General features: G+C 55.5%; 1 protein-coding gene and 1 non-coding gene across 2 annotated transcripts; one reads left to right on the top strand and one right to left on the bottom strand.

The window, feature by feature from the left end:
* Positions 1-2,171: 2,171 nt before the first annotated feature.
* On the top strand, positions 2,172-5,348 carry ADRA2B (adrenoceptor alpha 2B). The gene has a single exon (XM_020890431.2). It carries the CDS (start codon positions 2,173-2,175, stop codon positions 3,514-3,516), a length of 1,344 nt encoding a protein of 447 aa, XP_020746090.2. The 5' UTR covers position 2,172; the 3' UTR covers positions 3,517-5,348.
* A 9,850-nt stretch (positions 5,349-15,198) lies between these two features.
* Positions 15,199-15,270, bottom strand: TRNAG-GCC (transfer RNA glycine (anticodon GCC)). The gene has a single exon. It is a non-coding gene; the product is annotated as a tRNA-Gly (tRNA).
* Positions 15,271-20,269: the final 4,999 nt, after the last annotated feature.

Genomic DNA, 20,269 nt, shown 5'->3' with positions numbered 1-20,269 from the left:
CATTAAAGGCTCTGGAAACAGTGAAAAAATGCCCTTGAAGCTCTCCAGGCTGGCACTGCTGGCAGTGGCCACAGGGAGCGTGGGTAGGAGGAGGGTGCGTGGGGAGCCCTTGTCCTTTGAAGCACTTTGAGGCCAGAAGGCAGGCAGGGTGGGGTATGCGCTTAATTGGGCTTCCCTAGTAGCTCAGATGGTAAAGAATCTGCCTGCAATTGAGGAGACCTGTGTTTGATCCCTGGGTGGGGAAGATCATCTGGGGAAGGGAATGGCAATCCACTCCAGTCTTGCCTGGGAAATCCCATGGGCAGAGGTGCCTGGCAGGCTACAGCCCATGGGGTCGCAGAGTCAGACAGGACTGAATATGTGCTTAATCGGAAGTTTCTTCTTACCCCAGCTGTACTTTCCCACTTCAAGAGGGGTGTGCAGCATGCATGGGGCAAGGAGTCAGCAAGATTGGAGCAGGGAGGGGGTCACTGCACAGCTCTTCCCTTGCAAGCTGCCCCCGAAACCTACATTTTCTCTGAAATGAAAGTTACTTGCTCAGTTATGTCTGACTCTTTGCAACCTCATGGACTGTAGCCCAACAGTTCCTCTGTCCATGGAATTCTCCAGGCAAGAACACTGGAGTGGGTTGCCATGCCCTCCTCCAGGGCATCTTCCTGACCCGGAGATGGAACACTGGGTCTCCTGCATTGCAGGCAGATTCTCTACTGTCTGAGAAACTGTGTCAAAAGACCCCGCCTTTGACTAGATCTCCTCGCTCTGCACCAGAGGACATCCTCTTCCTCCTGGTCACGAGGTAGGGAGTTTGCACCTGCCCGACATCGCCCCCGCCCCCAACCCCCTTCCCCCGCCTGAGTCTCAGGTGTTGCTGAGACTTGAGTCCAAGCCAATTTTTTCTTACCTCTTTGCCCTTAATAAGGGAAATTGAGGCATCTGCAGGAGACACAGGAAAGCTGAAGTCGGCAATCCCAGGCTTTGACCACTTGCTTGACCCTCTGGGCTTGGGAGCCTTCTCAGCGACCCCAGGACGCAGTGAGGATGCGGGTCCCCGGTGGCAGAGAACGAGCTCGCAGGCGGGCGGCGGCAGGGGGCGCTCGCTACCTTGCTACGCGCGCCTCCTCGGGGTCCGCAGGCCCGACGGAGTCCAGTCGGGGCGGAAAAGCATTTGGGGAAGGGTCTCCCCGCTCGCCTCACGCACTCCGTTCGGCTTCTGGCCTCCCGGGCTCCGGGGAGCGCGTGTGGTTTATGATGCGCCAGAGCCCCGACACACCCACCCACCCTCTCCCTGGAGCTCTTGGGCGGCGGGGAGGGAAGATCTGCTTGCGCCCACCCCTCTAGACCCGAGGGCTCGGCCCGAGCCGCGCAATCCGCAGGAGAGACATCCCGCCTCTGTGCCCGCGGACCTGCCAGCGCCGCGTCCCGGCTCCTTTCGTGCACCGACCCTTCCACTTCTGCCAGCATCCTTCCCTCGGTCCCGAAGACCCCAGACGCCGGGCCTCTCTGACCTGCCGCAGGGTGGAGGCCGGGAGGAAAAGGGTAGGGGAGGCAGAGCGGAGGCCGGGGGCGCGGGCAGGCAGCGGCCCGCGCGCCCCCCAGCGAGGCGCACCTTCCACCCACCCTGGGTGCCCCCCCGCCCCGCCCGACCCGCCTCCCTTCCTCCTCCCGCTCCCGCCTCCAGTCTCCTCCCTCCTCCAGCCGCGCTTGCTCTCCTCCCCACTCCCCGGCCGCGGCGTGCTGCCTGCAGGCGCGGCTCCGGGATACAGGAGCTCCGGGAGCGGGTCGGCCTCCGCGCCTCCTCCGAGAACCGGCTGCGCACCCCCTGCCCGGCCGGCCGGGCCCCGCGCCCCAGCGTGAGTCCAGCAGCCTCCCCGCGTCAGGGCGCAACTTTCCCCTGATTCCCGGCGGGGCGGAGACCTCAGAGGGACAACTTGGTAAACTTCTCTGGGGCGGACGGCAGGGGCGCCGGGCGCCGGCACACCAGGATGTAGTAGGGCCGTGACCGGCCCCGGGGCGTCCCCCGACCCCTTTCGGCCTGGCCATGGGGCTTCAGCGCCTTTAGCACCACTAGGGGGGCGACCCCCTCGTCTAGCCGACCTGGGTGGGACAGCGCCGTCGCCGGCTGTGCGCGCGCTGGGGCGAGCAGCGCCCGCCCTGGAGGCGTCTGGCCCCGCCATGGACCACCAGGAACCCTACTCGGTGCAGGCCACTGCGGCCATCGCGGCGGTCATCACCTTCCTCATCCTCTTCACCATCTTCGGCAACGCGCTGGTCATCTTGGCTGTGCTGACCAGCCGCTCGCTGCGCGCCCCGCAGAACCTGTTCCTAGTGTCGCTGGCCGCCGCCGACATCCTGGTAGCCACCCTCATCATCCCTTTCTCGCTGGCCAACGAGCTGCTGGGCTACTGGTACTTCTGGCGCACCTGGTGCGAGGTGTACCTGGCACTCGACGTGCTCTTCTGCACTTCCTCCATCGTGCACCTGTGTGCCATCAGCCTCGACCGCTACTGGGCCGTGAGCCGGGCCCTGGAGTACAACTCCAAGCGCACCCCGCGCCGCATCAAGTTCATCATCCTCATCGTGTGGCTCATCGCAGCTGCCATCTCGCTGCCGCCCCTCATCTACAAGGGCGACCAGGGCCCCCAGCCCCTAGCCCGCCCTCAGTGCAAGCTCAACCAAGAGGCCTGGTACATTCTGGCCTCCAGCGTTGGGTCCTTCTTTGCACCCTGCCTTATCATGATTCTGGTCTACCTGCGCATCTACCTGATCGCCAAGCGCAGCCACTGCAGAAGCCCCAGGGCCAAAGGGGGGCCTGGGGAGAGGGCGTCTAAGCAGCCACACCCTGTCCCGGGGGAAGTTTCAGACTCAGCCAGACTGCCAACCTTGGCCTCTCAACTGGCCACTCCTGGAGAGGCCAGCGGATGCTCCCAACCTCGCCCAGGGGAGAAGGGTGAGGGGGAGACCCCTGAAGACCCTGGCACTCCTGCCTTGCCACCCAGCTGGCCTGTCATCCCCAACTCAGGCCAGGGTCAGAAGGAAGGGGTTTGTGGTTCATCTCTGGAGGAGGAGGTCGAGGAGGAGGAAGAGGAGGGTTGTGAGCCCCAGGCCTTGCCAGCGTCTCCTGCCTCAGCTTGCAGCCCGCCTCTGCAGAAGCCACAGGGTTCCCGGGTGCTGGCAACCCTGCGTGGCCAGGTGCTCCTGGGCAGGGGCACAGGCCCTGCGGGGGTGCAGTGGTGGCGGCGGCGGACACAGCTGAGCCGGGAGAAGAGGTTCACCTTCGTGCTGGCTGTGGTCATCGGCGTCTTCGTGCTCTGCTGGTTCCCTTTCTTCTTCAGCTACAGCCTGGGTGCCATCTGCCCGCAGCACTGCAAGGTGCCCCACGGCCTCTTCCAGTTCTTCTTCTGGATCGGCTACTGCAATAGCTCGCTGAACCCCGTCATCTACACCATCTTCAACCAGGACTTTCGCCGTGCCTTCCGGAGGATCCTGTGCCGCCAGTGGACCCAGACGGCCTGGTGAGCCCGCCAGCCTGTTTTAGGTGGCCACCTCCCTGGGGCTTTCTGGTCCCTTCCTGTTCCTGAAGCCTCATCCTGGGGACCCCCTAGGAGGTTCAGGAGGTCTATTTGAAGGCTCCCCTTGGGGGCTACAATCCATGGGGTTGCGAGGAGTCGGACATGACTGAGCGACTAACCCATACACACACACACACACTTGCTGGCTTGGCTGTGGGGAGCCATCTCTCCACCCACTGCCTGTGCAAGGGCAGATGGACGAGGCTTGGCCCATCCTGAATGTAGCTGAATGTTCTGGGCTCCCCTCCCAGAACTGCAGACCCCTGCCAACCAGTGGTGGGCTTCCCTTCCCTGAGAACCTCATGTCTTCTGGTTGACTACTTGCTCTCGGTGTTTTATTCCTTTCTCTTCTTCCCCTGGAAAATAGCAGGAAGCCAGCCTGCCACTTTTTCCAGGAGGGCCTGCTGCTGAGGAAGAGGCAGAAATGACAACAGGCATCTGTGTTGGGTGCCCAGATCCTGATGAGGCACTGGGTGGGGGTTTATGGGCTGGAACTGTCTTTGGGCCCTTCTTCGCCTTCGTCCTGCTTTTGGGTTTGTAACCAGAATCTTGTATCATTTCCCTCACTCGGCGCCCCTCTGGAAGGCAGGTGGGTGTGTGGATGCCTCAGTGGGGTGGTCTGGAGGCCTGGCCTCCTCCTCGACGGGAGAGCCCTGATCACTAGCGTTCACCGCCTGCAAAAACTGGGGTGACAATAGCTTGCTGCCTACTTGCCGCCGGGAGATGAAAGGCATGGCTGAAAGTGTTGTGCTCCATGGGGTAACACACTAGAGAACCAGAAAATGTGATTTTCAGTAATGTAAAAAACCCCCTTTTCTGTGTTTACCACCGCCTGTCTTCCTGTAGACTTTTGTTCTATGCCTGGGGTGTGAATTCCTACCCTAAACTGGAAGTGGGGAGTGGCAGACAGAACCACAGTTTCAGCTCAAAGATCTCTTTGAGAATGTGTTTTTAAGCCTGCAAAGATTTGAGTTATTATGCTGCATGACAATGTCTTAACATTTCACTTGCAACACCAAGAGGGTTTTCATTGGCTTGGGCCCCCCTCCCCCACAGTGGGGGAGAAATCTTTTGTCATCAAGCTGGCGACTGTTTCCCCAAGATCGCTAAAGATACCCACTGCGAGAGGGAATGGTGTGAGACGAGAGTGTGTGGTGGAGTGCTGGGGCTGGAGCAGGTGGGTAGGGGCCCCGTGGACTCCTGGGGGGCCTCCCACTGGAGTCCCCAGGCTGGACTGAAGCCCCATGTGGACCCGTGTGATGCATAGCTGATGCTGCCCCTGGTGGGCGCCGTCTGCCCGTCTCAGACCCACTGAGGGGACTCCAGGGGCCTCTTCCTCTTGGTCCCCTCTCCCTTCCCTCCCGGAACAACTGGGAGCTCTGGGAGGATGTTTCGCAGCCTTCCCCACGGGTATGCCTGGCTTTGCCATTAGGCCGGTGAGCATCTCATCTTGGGGGCTGGGCTGAGCAGCGCAGGCACTGGTGGCATGCCGATGGGCCTGGCTGGATCTGGAGGGATGCCGGGGGAGTTTTCTGGGCTGGAGAGAACGGAGGGGACCAGCGTCGCTCCTGGGGCAGGAGGCCATCCAGCTCATTCCCTGGTCTCAGTGTGAGACTGGGCCCGGGGCGGGGCTGACTTGTGTCATCTGCTGACTAGTCTCACGTGTGCCCCCACGGGACCCCTGCTGTTGTTGCTGGTGTCTCCTTGTGATATGCAGGTTTTTATTTTTTTTTAAAGTCCGAGCTATTTTATCAATAAAGAATATTTTGTAATAAGCAAGCTGTGTCCTCATTGCCCAAAGACAACCGGTAGTAGTTATTTCTCAGCTACTTGTGTAGCAGATTCCGACACAGGCGCCCTCCCAGGGCCAGTTGCCTTTTCCACCTCTGGGTGTGGCTGGCTAGTCCCCACCCGCCCGCCTGAGTTTGTCCACTCAGCTTCCCTTGTTCATCAGCACAAGTCAGTGGGGGTGAGAGTGGCCAGGGGAGTTTGAGACTGGCTGCCTGGGAAGGAAGGGAGGGAAGGCTTCCCAGAGGAGGTGGCCTTTGGGCAGGGCCTTGGGTAAAGAGCAGGAGTACACAAGAGGGAAGACAGGAAGGTGTTTTGGGCAGGGGACCAGCACATGGGGGCCGACAGAGGTGGTTAGACATCACCCACACAGAATGGGAGGAAGACGGGAGGGAGGGAGGGGAAGCGGGTCACTCAGAGGAGTGTTTTAAGCTGCTGCCTTCGCCCTGATGCCTAAGGAAAGACTGAAGGCAAAAGGAGAAGAGGGTGGCAGAGGATGAGATGGTTGGATGGCATCACCGACTCAGTGGACGTGAATTTGAGCAAACTCTGGGAGACGGTGAAAGACAGGGAAGCATGGCCTGCTGCAGTCCATGGGGTCACAGAGAGTTGGACATAGACACTGAACAATAGCAACGACTTCAGTGAGGGGCAGAAGATTGGGATGGATCTGCTTTACGTCAGGATCTCCAGCATGAGGATTCAGAGCTGGAAGGCCTGTGGATGGTTCCTGTCAGTCTCCCCACTTTCCAGGTGAAGCATCTGAGGCCCCAAGTTACTCCATGAGTTGGGTCAGGAGTTGAGTTCAACAGGCTTCCTATCACCTCAGAGAAGGCAATCTCTGGGGTCCGAACTAGGTTGGCCAGGTTCTGCTGGCAGGGGAGGCCAGGAAGCAGGCTGGTTGTATTCATAGTAGCAGTTGGCAGAGGGCAGGGGTAAGACTGATACCAATGACAGACCCCAGGGAAGGATGAGGCCTGGGAGGGGAGGGCCCAGATCTGGTGGGGGGGAGGCCACGCCCACCGCAGCCAAGCTTTCACACTTTAGTGGGACCTTGGCTTCTTCCAGTGGAGGAGGGGCAACAACCCAAGACTAATACATTCATCATCATTGGTGGGTTTGGGAATAGAGGGCTTCAAGGGAGAATTTACAAGGAAGCCACACCCTGCCTTGAGGAGCTTTCATCACCTCACACCAGCCTGTATACCCACCCCTAAAAGCCTCAGCCAGATGAGGGCAGATCGAGATAGCTCACGTTTGTGTGCATGCTAAGTTGCTTTAATTGTGTCTGACTCTGTGTGATGCTATGGACTGTAGTCCACCAGGCTCCTCTGTCCATGGAGTTCTCCAGGCAAGAATACTGAAGTGGGTTGCCAGGCCCTCCTCCAGGGGATCTTCCCAACCCAGGGATCAAACCTGCGTCTCTTACGTCTCCTGGATTGGAAGGCGGGTTCTTTACCACTAGTGCCACAAGTAGCTCACCTCTTCCCATTTACTGAGCTCATGGCTTTTCTGGTGTCTTTTTCTGATCAACTCATTTCATCCTTATGCTCATCCTATAAGGTAAGTATCAGCCCATTTTATTCTGGGGAAACTGAGTCTTAGAAAGGTAAGATGGGTTGCCTGAGGTCATCCAGGCCCAAGCTCTTTCTACTGCACCACACTGTTCCTTGCTGATCTGGAAGATGATCTCCCAGCCTAGTCTCTGGAGATGATAGCAGAAAAAGCCCCTGCTAGAGCCCGACTGTTGGTAGTCCAATTTGAATATATTATCTTGTTTAATCCTCATAAGGTAGCTGGGTGTGGCCATTTTACAGAAGAGGAAACTGGGACTCAAGGTCACCCAGCTGCTGCTGGGCGTCAGGGGATGCTGAAGCTGCATCTGGCTCAGTTCAGTTAGTGGTGGTGCTGTGATCAGCTGCTCATGTCTGTCACGGCCAGGGAATGAATGAGTGATAGTGTGTGTTGTGTGTCACAGGTTTTCCCTTCCTGACAGCTCAGTCCAATCCCTGGATTTTGTTAAAGAAGAGATAGACGCCCAGAGCGAGAGATGAGGGGTTGGGCCCTTCACCCTCATCCCCCAGCACCGCAGTCACACCATGGAGAGCCAGCTTTTGAACCCAGGCTGTCTGGCTCTGTGCCCACCACACCACAGCTTCATACTGAAGGGACTGCGTCCAGACACAAGGGAAAAAAGCCCCACATTCAGACATATCTGCTGACTGTCCTCTGTGCAACAGGTCCTGTGCTAGAATTGTCCCAATTTTGCTACCATATTCAGTTCTCAGATGAAGAAACTGAGGTATTGGCCTGGGGACCTGCCCAGGGGAATAGGGGGTGCAGCTGGAGCTGGATCCCAGGACCCCCGGCTCCCACCCTGGCCCTCTTCTCCTCTCACACCATTCCTTCTGTTCTGTGTGAGCAGCACCTGCTTTTGATTTCACCCTGAGCCTGTTGTAGCCATGCATCCCAGGAAACAAACTCACTCAGAAGGACAATGCAGATAGTGGAGTGTAGTTTATTACACCGGCAGGCCCAAGCCAGAGTTTCCTCTTAGCCAAGGACCCCAACCAGTTTTTGTGAAAACCTTATATACCCTAAGTGTACTTGCTCAAACCCACCTCCCCAGATTCCTTGAAACTAGTCTGGACGAGGTAAAAGAGAGATACAATCAAAGTTAACCCATGATTCATGTGTCACAAGACTAGGTAAACAGTGGATATTTATCAATAGGCCTGTGGCCATATCCCGATAAACATAATGGAATTTACCAGTTTGTTCTGTTACAGAGATAATTAGCATGTTCTTTTAGGCAATGGAGTGTCCAAGACCAAGTCCTGAGGCTCTTTGATCTGGGGGTCTGGTTTCCCATTGGTGTGCCACTTCCATAGACACGGGGCATGGAGTTCAGAGTCCAGGGGGAGGGTGACCATGCATGTAGCCTAATGTTCATAGCCTGGGCGAAGACGGAGTCCAGCTCTGTCTGCTTCCTCCTTCATTCCCCCCTCGTGATGCTCTTAACTCGTATTATGAGCATCATTCATAGGGATATATTGCACCCTGGCTCTCCGACCACCAATTTGGGAGAATGACATCAACCTTTGGGATGCAAAGTTCATAATACATTGTAAAATTCAGGGTCCACAAAGCAGAACTATCAAGGTGACTATAACAATGGTAAATGTAGTTTTCCACCAGTCACCCTTCACCCTAAGATAGGACCAAAGTCCAGAAAGGAATGTTTTCCTTTGACATTGCTTTTACCTGGTTTTTCAAGTCATCTAAAGCATTTGATACACTGCCAGATAAGTCAGGAATGCATACACAACATCCAACCTTAATTATACCACAGGTCCCTCCTTGAGCCACTGTATGTCCAAAGCCATTCTATTTTGAATTACCACTTTTCTTATTTGGATTTGTTCTTCATTTAAAGCTTGCATGGCTTTTGTTCTATCTAGAAGGGCCTGTTTTGTGAAATTAGTCAAGGCCTCTACTTTAATCATAATATCTGTTGTCCCTATAGAGGGTATGAATAAGGCAGCAATATATTCATACCCTTGAAACACAGATCTTGTCCACCTAGCATGTAAATAAGGTAGATTTACCGGGGCTTGTTGTAGGTTAGGCTCTCGTTACACTGGCATTTATATCAAATGTAACCCTATGACCTGAGTCTGTTGATGTAGGTCTGGCTTACACCCAGAGAGCAGGTAGGGATTATGGTAGTGTCCCAGGAAAGAGCAGAGTGGTTTAAAATCTCCTTGGCCGAGCGGTGACAGCCACCAGGGAAGTCCATCCATCACAAACAAAGGCATAGCCCCACATACCCAACAGGTGGAGGTATTGTGGAAGTTGGCGTAGGAATGTGCACATTGATGAGACCAAGAAGCAGGAGTTGATTATGCGGCTTCAGCCTTAAGGGGCTCGTCCGGGATCTTCTTTTCCTTCTTCTTAAGGATGGTCTTAGTCTCTTGAGGGTCAATGGGGTCCCTCTGTGCAGTCCACTCAGCGTTTTCTGGGTCTGCATGGTATGCTCTCTCCACCCTCGTATGATGGATCCAAGGGGCAATACCTGCAGCTTTAACTGCAGTAGGGGTAGTTAGAATAACAGTATAAGGGCCCTTCCACCAAGGGGCTAGTAAATCAAGTTTCCAATCTTTGACCCATACTTGGTCACCAAGCGTAAACTCTTGAATCTGTTCCCCAAGGGGGAATGGCACCCTTTCTTGTACAAACTTAGTTACCCAATTTACCTTACCCAGTTCCATCTGCTGCGAAATCCTATCCCCCCCTTATCTGAGGCAAATTTGTTGACACCTGTTTTATTATGGGAGGGGGCCTCCCATACACAATTTCATATGGAGAATAGCCTTGGGACTGAGGGGTCATCCTGAGTCTGAGCAGAGCTGTCGGAAGCAAGTCCACCTAGGAGCAGTCAGTCTCTACGATTCACTTGGAGAGTCTCTTTAAGTGTCCGGTTGGTTCATTCCACCATCTCAGAACTCTGGGCCTATAGGCAGTGTGCAGTTTCCATTTGATGTTTAAAGTTTTGCTTACTTGTTGTACTGAATCAGCTACAAAAGCCAGGCCATTGTTTGATCCAATGCTGGTAGGAAATCCAAATCTGGAAACTATTTCCCTAAGCAGGCACCGGGCTACTTCTGATGCTCTTTCAGTCCAGGTAGGAAAAGCTTCTACCCATCCTGAGAACGTACATACCATGACCAGCAGGTAATGGTAGTGTCAGTGAGGTTCCATTTTAGTGAAGTCCACTCCCAGGTGTTCAAGGGGTAGCGTGCCTTTCAGCTGAATACCCGGAGGTTTTTGTCTGAATACCCGAGAGGCAGCATTAACCTGTGAGCAGGCAGCATGGCCTAGGTGGGTTGCTTTGTGTGTTTGGCTTACCAGAGTGTGTGCCAGCTCCTCCGGTACCAGTGATTTGCCACTTGGCAGTTCCCACCATCCTTTTTCAGTCTTGATGGCCCCTTCTGCTTTGGCTAACCTGACAGCCATTGCCCTTGTTTTATCAGGCTAGTGCCATCAGTGTATAGGACCCAGTTAGGGTCTGGAACCTTGTGTCTTTCTTTAAAACAAACCCCAGATACCTTACCTCCTCTTTGTAGATCTGTGCCTTCTTCTTCGACACCCAGTAACCTGCTTCCATCAGCAGTGCTTTTGTCCCTTCCCAACATTTTTCCTTGGTCTTGGCAGCCAGCAGCAGGTCTTCCCCGTATTGTAGGAGCCAACATCCATACTCTTCTGGATGGAATGAGTCCAGGTCAGAAGCCAAGGCTTCCCCAAAGATGGCTGGGGAGTTCTTAAACCCTTGTTGGGGGGGTCCAGATAAGCTGTGTTTGGTGCTCCCGACTGGATCTTCCCATTCAAAGGCAAAGATGGGCTGTGACCCTGGGGCGAGGCGTATGCAGAAGAAGGCATCCTTGAGATCTAGGCAAGTGTAAACTTTAGTCCTCAGCGGGAGGAGGCTAAGTAAGGTGTAGGGGTTTGCAACAGTGGGGTGTAAAGTCACAGTAGCCTGGTTGACTAGCCTGAGGTCTTGTACAGGCCTATAGTCCTGTCCTCCTTCCTTTTTTTTTTTCTTTTTCTCCTTCCTTTTTGACTGGCGGGATTGGCGTATTCCAAGCCGACTGGCCCTCTACTAGAATGCCCACTTGTTTCAATCTATTGATGTGGGGCAGTATGCTGGCCCAGGCGTTTATTGGTAGTGGGTACTGGCACTTTCTAACCGGGATGGTGCCTGGTTTGAGTTCTATTATCACTGGGGCTTGATGTTTAGCCGGCCTGGGTGGAGGGGGGTTGTCTTCCGCCCAGACCTCAGGGAATAATTGAGTTAGCTCTCTCTTATACTTTTCCGGCCCACCGGTTTTTCCTTCGGAGGCTCATGCAACTTCCACTCATCTCGGGATGGTATTGAGAGAGAGGGCAAATAAGTCTTGAGTCTGTCCAGAAGGTGGGCCTCTCCTCAGGGAAGAAAGTCACTGGTGCTCCTAGCTTGGAGGGCAAGTCTCTTCCCAGCAGGGGTACTGGGCACTCAGGAATGTAGAGGAATTCATGAATCACTTGGTGCCCCTCCCCCCATCTGACACTTCCTGGGCTGGCAAAACGATTTAATCATCTATTCTCCCGATACCCCAGTTACAGCGGTAGTCTTTCTGGACAGTGGTGCCACAGGTTTTGTTACTACTGACAGTTCTGCTCCTGTATCCACCATGAAGTCAATGTTTTGGTCCCCCACTTTTACAGTTACCATGGGCTCTCGGGGACCTGAGTTAGTTTCAGGTCCTAGTTAATTTCCGCAGCCCTAGTTAATTTCCAAGTCAGCAAGCCCCACAACTGCGGGAGCTTCCTCTTCCTTCCTTGCCTCAGGGCATTCATCCTTCCAGTGGCCAAAACCTCCGCACCGGGCACACTAGTTTGGCTGCAACGGGGCCCGGGGCCTCCGTTGGGACTGGTTGAAGGGCTGTCCTGTCCCTGGGGCAGATGAGGTTTTCTGGAGGGCCCGAGATAGACTTTCCCAGAGCAGCAGCTTGCACTGCAAATCTCTTGTCTATTCTCTTTCGTTCCCTCCGGCTCTCTGGCAAAGTGAAGTCTTTGCTTAATTCCAATGTCTCCCTGCTCTTCCTGTCAGCACTCACTGGGAGAGCCGGCTATAGCTTAGGCAGTTCGGCTGGAGCTGGATCCTGGAAGTGATGGCCAGAGGCTTCTGCCACTGGGATCGGAGCCTGCCGAGGTGGCGGCCCTATGACCTCCGGGAGAGCTGGCCCAGGAGCAGCGGCTGCTGCAGGAACTTCACCTGGCCCTGGATTGGGCGTTTAGGCGGTCTCCGGTCCTGGCGGAGCACTGGGCCAGTGGGCGTGTCATCATCCATCATGGGGGAGGGGCAGGTCATCCTCGTCCAAATCATGCCAGGTCCCAGAGGGAGAAGGGGAATCGGCGTGTCTTCACCTGCCGGTCAGCATGGCCGAACCAGAACACCACGTGGTCCAAGACTGTTTCTCCCTGTTCTGCCTTGGTGGGCTTGATCAGGTGCTGATGAAAACACAGATGGGTTAAATATCCTATGTCCCAGGCCATTTCCGGAAAAGCCAATTCATACTCCCTTATGTGTCCCCCTCCTTCTAGCCTGACAATTCCGAGGGGGTCAAGAATTTCACAGCAGACGGGACACCTCCTTGGGGAGGGCAGAATACGAGCATACAAGGACCAGTTTCCTATCCTAAAAATCCCCTGGTGATCGCTGCTAATAATTTTCCCCTAGACTGCGTGGATACACCTCCTAAATGCCCTTCACAAATTCCCTTCCTAAGCCCTAGCATGCTTGTCGACCTGTGTACCAAGCAATTGCCACCTGCCTATTCCAGGCTCCTGTGGGTCCCCGCTCCTTCTAGTCCCTTCCAGGGGGGTGATCAGGCCCCCTCTTCCACCCTGCCAGGTGGGGGTGGGGGTTCCTCCTCACCTGAGCACTCAGTTCCCCTGCTGCCGTCTACCACCTGCTAACGTGAAAGGTCTGGGTGTTGAGAAGCAGAATCCTTCCAGAAGGGCGAGGCGCTTTCCCCCACTAGAAGATTTGAGCCGCAAGGCCTCTGAGTAGCCCCAAATGGGACTTGTCTCCTCAAAGTGAGGAGTTTCCCGGCCAACGCACCAAATGTTGTAGCCACGTGTTCTGGGAAACAAACTCACACAGAAGGACAAAGCAGATAGTGGAGTGCAGTTTATTACACCGGCGGGCCCAAGGCATAGTCTCTTCTTAGCCAAGGACCCCAACCAGCTTTTGTGAAAACTTTATATACCCTAAGTGTACTTGCTCAAACCCACCTCCCCAGATTCCTTGAAACTAGTCTGGACAGGGTAAAAGAGAGAAAAGATCAAAGTTAACCCATGATTCATGTGTCACAAGACTAGGTAAACAGTGGATATTTATCAATAGGCCTGTGGCCATATCCCGATAAACATAATGGAATTTACCAGTTTGTTCTGTTACAGAGATAATTAGCATATTCTTTTAGGCAACGGAGGGTCCAAGTCCAAGTCCTGAGGCTCTTTGATCCGGGGGTCTGGTTTCCCATTGGTGTGCCACTTCCTTAGACACCGGGCACAGAGTTCAGAGTCCGCTGGGAGGGCGACCGTGTGTGTGTGTGTGTGTGTGTGTGTGTGTGTGTGAGGGCGACCGTGTGTGTGTGTGTGTGTGTGTGTGTGTGTGTGTGTGTGTGTGTGGCCTAATGTTCGCAGCCTGGGCGAAGACGGGGCCCAGCTCTCCTGTTTCCTCCTTCAAGCCCTCATATTTCATCTGAGGGTGAGTGGCTCAATGAGCTGAGCTCAGACGAGCAGAGATATGGGCGTGGGGTGCAGCCCTTCTCCTAGGAGTACTCTTGGTGAACACCGTGGAGGTGAGGGAGGGGACAGGAGGCAAGTGGGTGAGCCATTTTGGCCAGGCACTTCCACCTTCTGGAAGCCCCTTTCCTTAAGATGCCCTGGGACTCCTCCCTTGGTGGTGCAGTGGCTAAGACTCCTCACTCCCAGTGCAGGGGTCCAGGTTCCAGCCCTGGATAGGGACCCACATGCTGCAACTAAGAGTTTGCATGCTGCAACCAAAGACCCTGCATGCCTCGACAAAGATCAAAGATCCCACTGCAACCAAGACTTAGTGCAGCCAAATAAATAAATTAAAAAAAAATTTCTCTGACCAAAGGAAGGCACCAATAGAGAAGACAGAGAAGACACAGCGGGGGGAGGGCTTAGGAAGACCTCTCCCCTCATCTGCATCCACTCTGTGGGAATCTGAGTCCTTAGGTCACAAGGAATAACCTTGAAACAGAGTTTAGACACAGCCCCTGCCTGCCTCAGGCCAGCTGCTGAGAAAGTCAGGGTGCTGGGAATTCCTCGTTGGAGCATTGTTGCAGGAGGCACTTACGATCCACCAGCTTAGAAGGTACCCATGGCAGGAGGGCATGGCCTTGCCAGCAAGAATATAGGTGGAGGGAGGCTCATGGGCTCATCAGGCCCTTGCGCCTCCCCATCCTCCATCTGATCTCCATCTTGTGTGTTTTGGTGGAGGGGGCGGGTCTTCTGGGAAGGGGACACACGACCTGCTAATGAGGTTTCTGCTGCCTCGGGAGGAGACATCTGCCCAGCTGGGGTACCAGGCCCTTTCATGGCCCCTACGCAGGCTGGGAGTTCTTCACAGAGGGCCTGGTTGCTGTGGGCGGCAGGACTGGCGTGGGATTTCCATGCCAGCGAAAATCACAGGGAGGAGGTGGGACAGAGGCCAGGGTCACACCCTGCTTCTGGGGTCATCTCTCCTTCTGTTCCTGGGCAGGGCTGGGTCCCTCTCGGGGCCTTGATGAACCTGTTTGGCCTATGAGGGATCACCCCCAGCTTGAGGATTCACCTCTACCCCACTCCCATGCCAGCTCCCAGGAAAGTCCAGATATAGAGATTCCTGGAGTTAATCAGTTGCTCTTAGAGTCGACATCATGGGCAGATTAGGACTGTTTTCCTCATCTTTGGACCTCAGATCTGGAATCAGTTTAGGGCCCTCTGAGTTGGGCAGGTAAGAGGAGTAGTGATGCTGTGAGTCATTAGGGCCAGTGCCCGACATATGTCATCTGAGATTGGAGATTGATGTACCCATTTTACAGCCGAGGAAACTGAGGCCGAGGGAGGTTGAAGACCTTCTTTGAGATCACCCAGAAAGTTAAGTCGCTCAGTTGTGTCCGACTCTTTGCGACCCCATGGACTGTAGCCCACCAGGCTCCTCCATCCATAGGATTCTCCAGGCAAGAAAACTGGAGTGGGTTGCCATTTCCTTCTCCAGGGGATCTTCCCAACCCAGGGATCGAACCCAGGTCTCCTGCATGGCAGGCAGGCACTTTAACCTCTGAGCCACCAGGGAAGTGGACACAAATCCACTGAATCTCATCTCAACTGTGGCACTCACTGGCCTCAGTGTCCACCTCCTCAAGACCAGGGAGCAGACCCTGGGGCCCCCTGGGGCCCAGCAAATCCCCTGTCTTGTGTAAGTTGGGGGGGTCTCACCTGCAGAGACCCCCATGGCTTTGGGGGGAGCCTCCCTGCTGTTGGCACTGGGCAGGGAGTGGGAGGCCCCCACCCTTCCAGGCTCTGCTGGCTGTTGGCAGGGCGCAGGGAGCACTCAGCTAAAATTAGATTCTTCATGCTCCCGCATCCGCATCCGCTCCTTCTTCCGTCCGGCAGTGGCGTTTGGGGATGGTGGTTGTCAGAAAGCCAGGGCTTGAGGAGTCTTGGTTGTCAGCTTGCACCCTCCCCAGGGCTCACTGCCTCTGATCTTCTCACACTCTTGCCTGGCCTTTGGCCAAAGGCTCTTGCTCTTGTCTTGACCTTGTGACCATTTATTGATAACTGATCTCAAAGGGAGAGGCACCCCCCTGGTGATACCCACCCACTACCCCTGGGGATCTACCCTGCTCCATCCTCTCTCTCCCCTCTTTTCCCTTCTCTGGCTCTCCCCACTTCTGGGCGCTTAGGGGTTTTCTCCACCTTCTCTCAGCCTCCCCTCTGTCTGCTGCCAACCTTCTGACTCCTGCCTTCCCTTTGCGGATGGGCCTGGCTCTTCCTGGGGCTGGCAGGCTCCGTGGACCATCATGATGGCAAGGGGGCCAGAATGCACTGGGGACCAAAAACAGAGTCTCCCTCCCTGCCGAGTCGGAGCTATTTCTGGCTATTTCTGCAGCCCTCTGGGGCCCCTGGGCTCCCCCGCAGGCAGGGGAGGTGCTGGGCCCCAACCAAGTGTGCAAAGGTCCTGACCCCTTGAGTTCCCTGGGGAGGGGGCATGCCCCTTTTGGAGTCAGGCGGGGTGGGGGAGTGGGGGGTGGGGAGCTCTCCGATCTTAGCGCAGCAGGGCTCAGATGGAATGCCAGCACCTCCAAACGGCAGGGGACCTGGGCTGCTTCAAGAGGGAAAAGGGCTGGGCCACACAGGCAGTGGGGAGCCCGGCTGTCCCTGAGTCGTCCCTGTTCCTACCCCAGCCCAGCTGCAGCTGGGAGGGAGGGAGCGTGGGAGGCTGGCTGAGCCTGCCACTGGGAGGGTTAAACCTGGCCCTCCCTGTCCCAGGGTATGAGGAGGGTGGGCCGGGTGGTCGCAGACAGCAGGCTCCCTGGTTGTCAGGTGTCCTGGGACATAGCTGTCCGAGCCGCAAATCCCGACTGTGGCCTCTCCACCCCTTGCTGGAGTTAAGGTGGGCACAGCGCTGGCAGCCCTCGGAAGGACTTCCTCAGCTGGTTCAGAGACACTGACCAGGGTCCAGAGGTTTGGGTCACGCCCCCAGCCAGGCTGCCAAATTGCTGTGTGATGTTGGGCAAATCCCTTCACCTCTCTGGGCTTCAGATGCCTCATTGTCTGGTGGAGTCAGACTAGAGCATGATTCAGATGATGTCCTGGGGCACGGGGCGTGGAGAGCAGAGGGAACTGAGTCTGTGGTCTCCTGCCCCCACCTCACCCCTGTCTATTGTTCAGGAAGCAGCTCCCTTCCCTGCCCACCAGGCTTCCTCCTCTGCCGGCTTTTAGGGCCACCATCTCCTCCCTGGCTGAGGCTCAAGTGATGACCCTCATCACTTCCTTGGCCTGCTTGTGACACCTGTGTCCCAGGGGAATCTAGGTGGCATGAACCTCAGAAGGGCCATATTGAAAGACGCTCCCCCAAGGCAGGCTGGGGGCTGGTGGGACGAGGGAGGGGGTAGGCATGTGCCTGGGGGTGGCGGCAGCAAGCCTGCGCTTGACATCGTGTCTGAAGTAAGGCTGGAAGGGGACTTGAGTTGGGGGTTGGGGGTCACGGAGGAGGAGGTGAGCCCAGGTCCTCCAGGACGGGTAGGCCAGGGAGGGGTCTCCCGGGGAAAACAGGCCCCCATGGGGTCATGGCCTAGAATGATACAGGACCAGATGTGGTTCCTAAGGAACCCCTGCCATGGGCACAGGCCTGCAGGCCTCCCAGGTGAGGGCAGGGACTCATCTTCCTTGATGCCCATTCCTCGCCTAACAGCACAGTGCAGCACGGAGGCAGCGCACAGCAACATTTGTTTTCCCAGTAATTCGGGACAGCCTTGGCCTTGGTCACCTAAGGCTGGGAACCCTGCGCCCCGGGAATGCATCTCTGATTGGATGTTTAATTTTTCTGCTTTGATTTGTTATGTTTTTCCCATAGTTTCCTAGAGAAATTCTCTTGGAAGATTCCATCCTGGGCCTGGCTGAGTTACAGGCAGAGAATCGTCCTGTGGAGCTGGGGAAGCACCGGGTCATCCTGGGAGGTGGTGGCAGGGCCCTGTCCTGGAGTGGGGACAAGCAGACGGAGCAGGGCAGAGGGGGCGCAGTAAGGGAGGGGGCCTCCCGGGTGGCCCCAGGGCAGCATGAAAGCAGCACTTGGATTTGCAGATAAACCTGGCTCCATCATCTACTGGCTATGTGGCCTCAGACAAAGTGCAAAATCTCTGAGCGTCAATTGCCTCATGTTTAAAAATGGGATAAGGTTAACTTCCTTAAGACTGGGAAGGTGTGTTGAGAGCAAGAGAGGATACATAAAATGTCCTAGTAGACAGCAGGAGTGCAGAGTGGGCACGAGAAGGGCAGAGTCATTTAATGACCCCTCTGGAAGCCCAGGTCTTCTCCAAGGTGAGCCTGCTGAAGCTGCTGACCCCAAGTGTGCCCTGACCACTGTTCAGTGGCCGGACAGAAGAGGGTGGACTCTGCCCTGGAAGATGGCCTTATCCTGCTCATGGAGTCTCTTCTACCCGCCTTCCCTCACCCCATGCTTCGGTGAGCTTCTGCCAGGCTTTCTCTAGTGTGTAGCTGAGAGGGAAATGTTCTCAGGCAAATATCAAACACACCACACCACACCTGTGCCTGCAGCCTTACTAATGCCTGTGACAGACATTAGTAACAGAGGCCAGCACTCTATGAGCTGAGGCTACAGGGGGTGCCAGGAAGGCATAATCAAACGATTGCAGCTAATGTACAAGAGGAAACCTATTTGCGTCTCAGGTTTAAGGGGAGTCCTAGCCTGTCCTCTGTAGGCATGGGGAAAGGGCTGATGTGAGGGGAGCCACTGGAATGAGAAGGGAGCCATCTTTGGAGACGTCTAGGATCCTGGCACTACTGCTGCAATCGGGGCACCCAGAGATCAGATGTCAGATCCCAGGAGGACCCCAGAGATCCCGAGAAAACTGCATATGGAAACACAGTTTCCAGCAGAGGGGAGGTCTGGAAGCAGATTTCCAGGATTGAGGCCACACATCATGGCGGGAACTGGGTGAGAATGGGGGTTTTCCTGGGCTTTCACACCTTTCTTTTTTGCTGCACCATGTGGCTTGTGGGATCGTAGTTCCCTGACCAGGGATTGAACTGGGGCCCTCAGCAATGAAAGCTTGGAGTCCTAAGCACTGGGCTTCCAGGGAATTCTCTGGGCTTCACACTTTGACCTGGGCTGGAGCAGAGCAGTAATAGTGGGAAAGGGATGCTGGGGCGCCTTGGAGGTCTTATTCTCTCAGGAGGGTGCAAAGCGAGGCAACTGTCCGGTTCAAGAGCCACCCAGTCCCCACAGCTGAATGGTCTGTTATGCTGCTTGTGAGTTTGATCACCCGGTTTGAGCAGACTTGTGGCTCCCTGTGCTTCAAGAGAGGAATGTGAGTTTCGTTTCCCTTCACTTGTACTGTGCTCCACAGCAACGGGGCCAGTCCAGCAGTCCCCATCCATCCGTGAGCATTAATACTCACTGCACCTATCCCGTCTCTTCCCCAACCAAGCACTCTCCTCCCTTCCCTGCTGTAAGCTTTTTCCTCACCACTTGTCTCCAGCTATCACACTACCTATTCCACCTACCTATCTGCTCCTTACCATTGTTCTCTCCTGGACTGTCAGCTCCGAGAGGGCTGGGATATTCATCTGCCTTGTTCCCTGTGCGTCCCAGGACTGACAGTGCCTGGCAAAGAGTGAAAACATAAGGGATTGCAGTCAGCTGCCCCAACACCAGTCCCCAGGGCACTAATGTGTCCCTGGGGATGTGGTGAGGTGGAGAAAGTCCCAGTGATTTGAACTCCTCCCAGGGAGGGAGGAATAGCAGGCAGATGTGGGCTGTTGGCCAAATCATCTTTGCGGAGCCCAGAGGGTGGGCTGTGAGTCCCCCCCACCCCCCACTGCACAGCTTTAGCTTGGCAGAGTGGAGCGTGCAAGTTTGGGGTGGAAGGGAATGGCTGGGATGATGGAGATGGGCAGTGGTGGCCCCCAGTGAAGCCTGCTGCCCCCACGCCCATCTTGGCTACCGTCTTGGGATGGCTGGCTGGTCCGGGATGAGCAGTTTGGAGGCCCCTGTGCCGAAGCTTCCTGGACACCTGGGTCCCCCCTGCCCCCCCTTTGAGCATGCCAAGCTCTGTGACCCGTTCAAAGGGCTACGGAGAGAGCCAACGCTGACGAGGTAGTCCGAGCGCGGGCTGGGAAAGAATTTCCAGACCCAAAGCATTTCAGAAGGGAGTGAGTTTATTAAAAACAAAGAGCAGAGAAAATGTGGGTGCTGCGAGCTCAGCGTGCCGACCTCCTGACAGACCCGGGAGAGCAGATGAGACGCTGTTAGAGCAGCGGGCAGGCTGAAGGGAGAGCAGATGTTTTTCGTGGGCTAGTAGCCAATTTCTATAGCCTCAAGGGAAAGAAAATTCCTATGGAATGCTAGTATTAAGCGATTGGTTGGGACACTATAGGATGTACCGGGGTGGGCATTTTTGCCTAATTCAGGGTGAGGAAGCTAGCTTTTAGTGACAATCAGGGGGGCTTTTAGCGATGGTTACAAAGGGGCTCAGACAATTTCAGAGATGACCTTGACTCTGAGCTCCCGTCTGTGGCCTTGGTGCAAGGCCTTGCCCCTGTGGCCTTGG

The sequence above is a fragment of the Odocoileus virginianus genome, chromosome 2, assembly GCF_023699985.2.
Source record: "Odocoileus virginianus isolate 20LAN1187 ecotype Illinois chromosome 2, Ovbor_1.2, whole genome shotgun sequence".
In the NCBI taxonomy this organism is placed as follows: Eukaryota; Metazoa; Chordata; class Mammalia; order Artiodactyla; family Cervidae; genus Odocoileus; species Odocoileus virginianus.
This window is presented reverse-complemented; position numbering and strand designations above follow the sequence as displayed.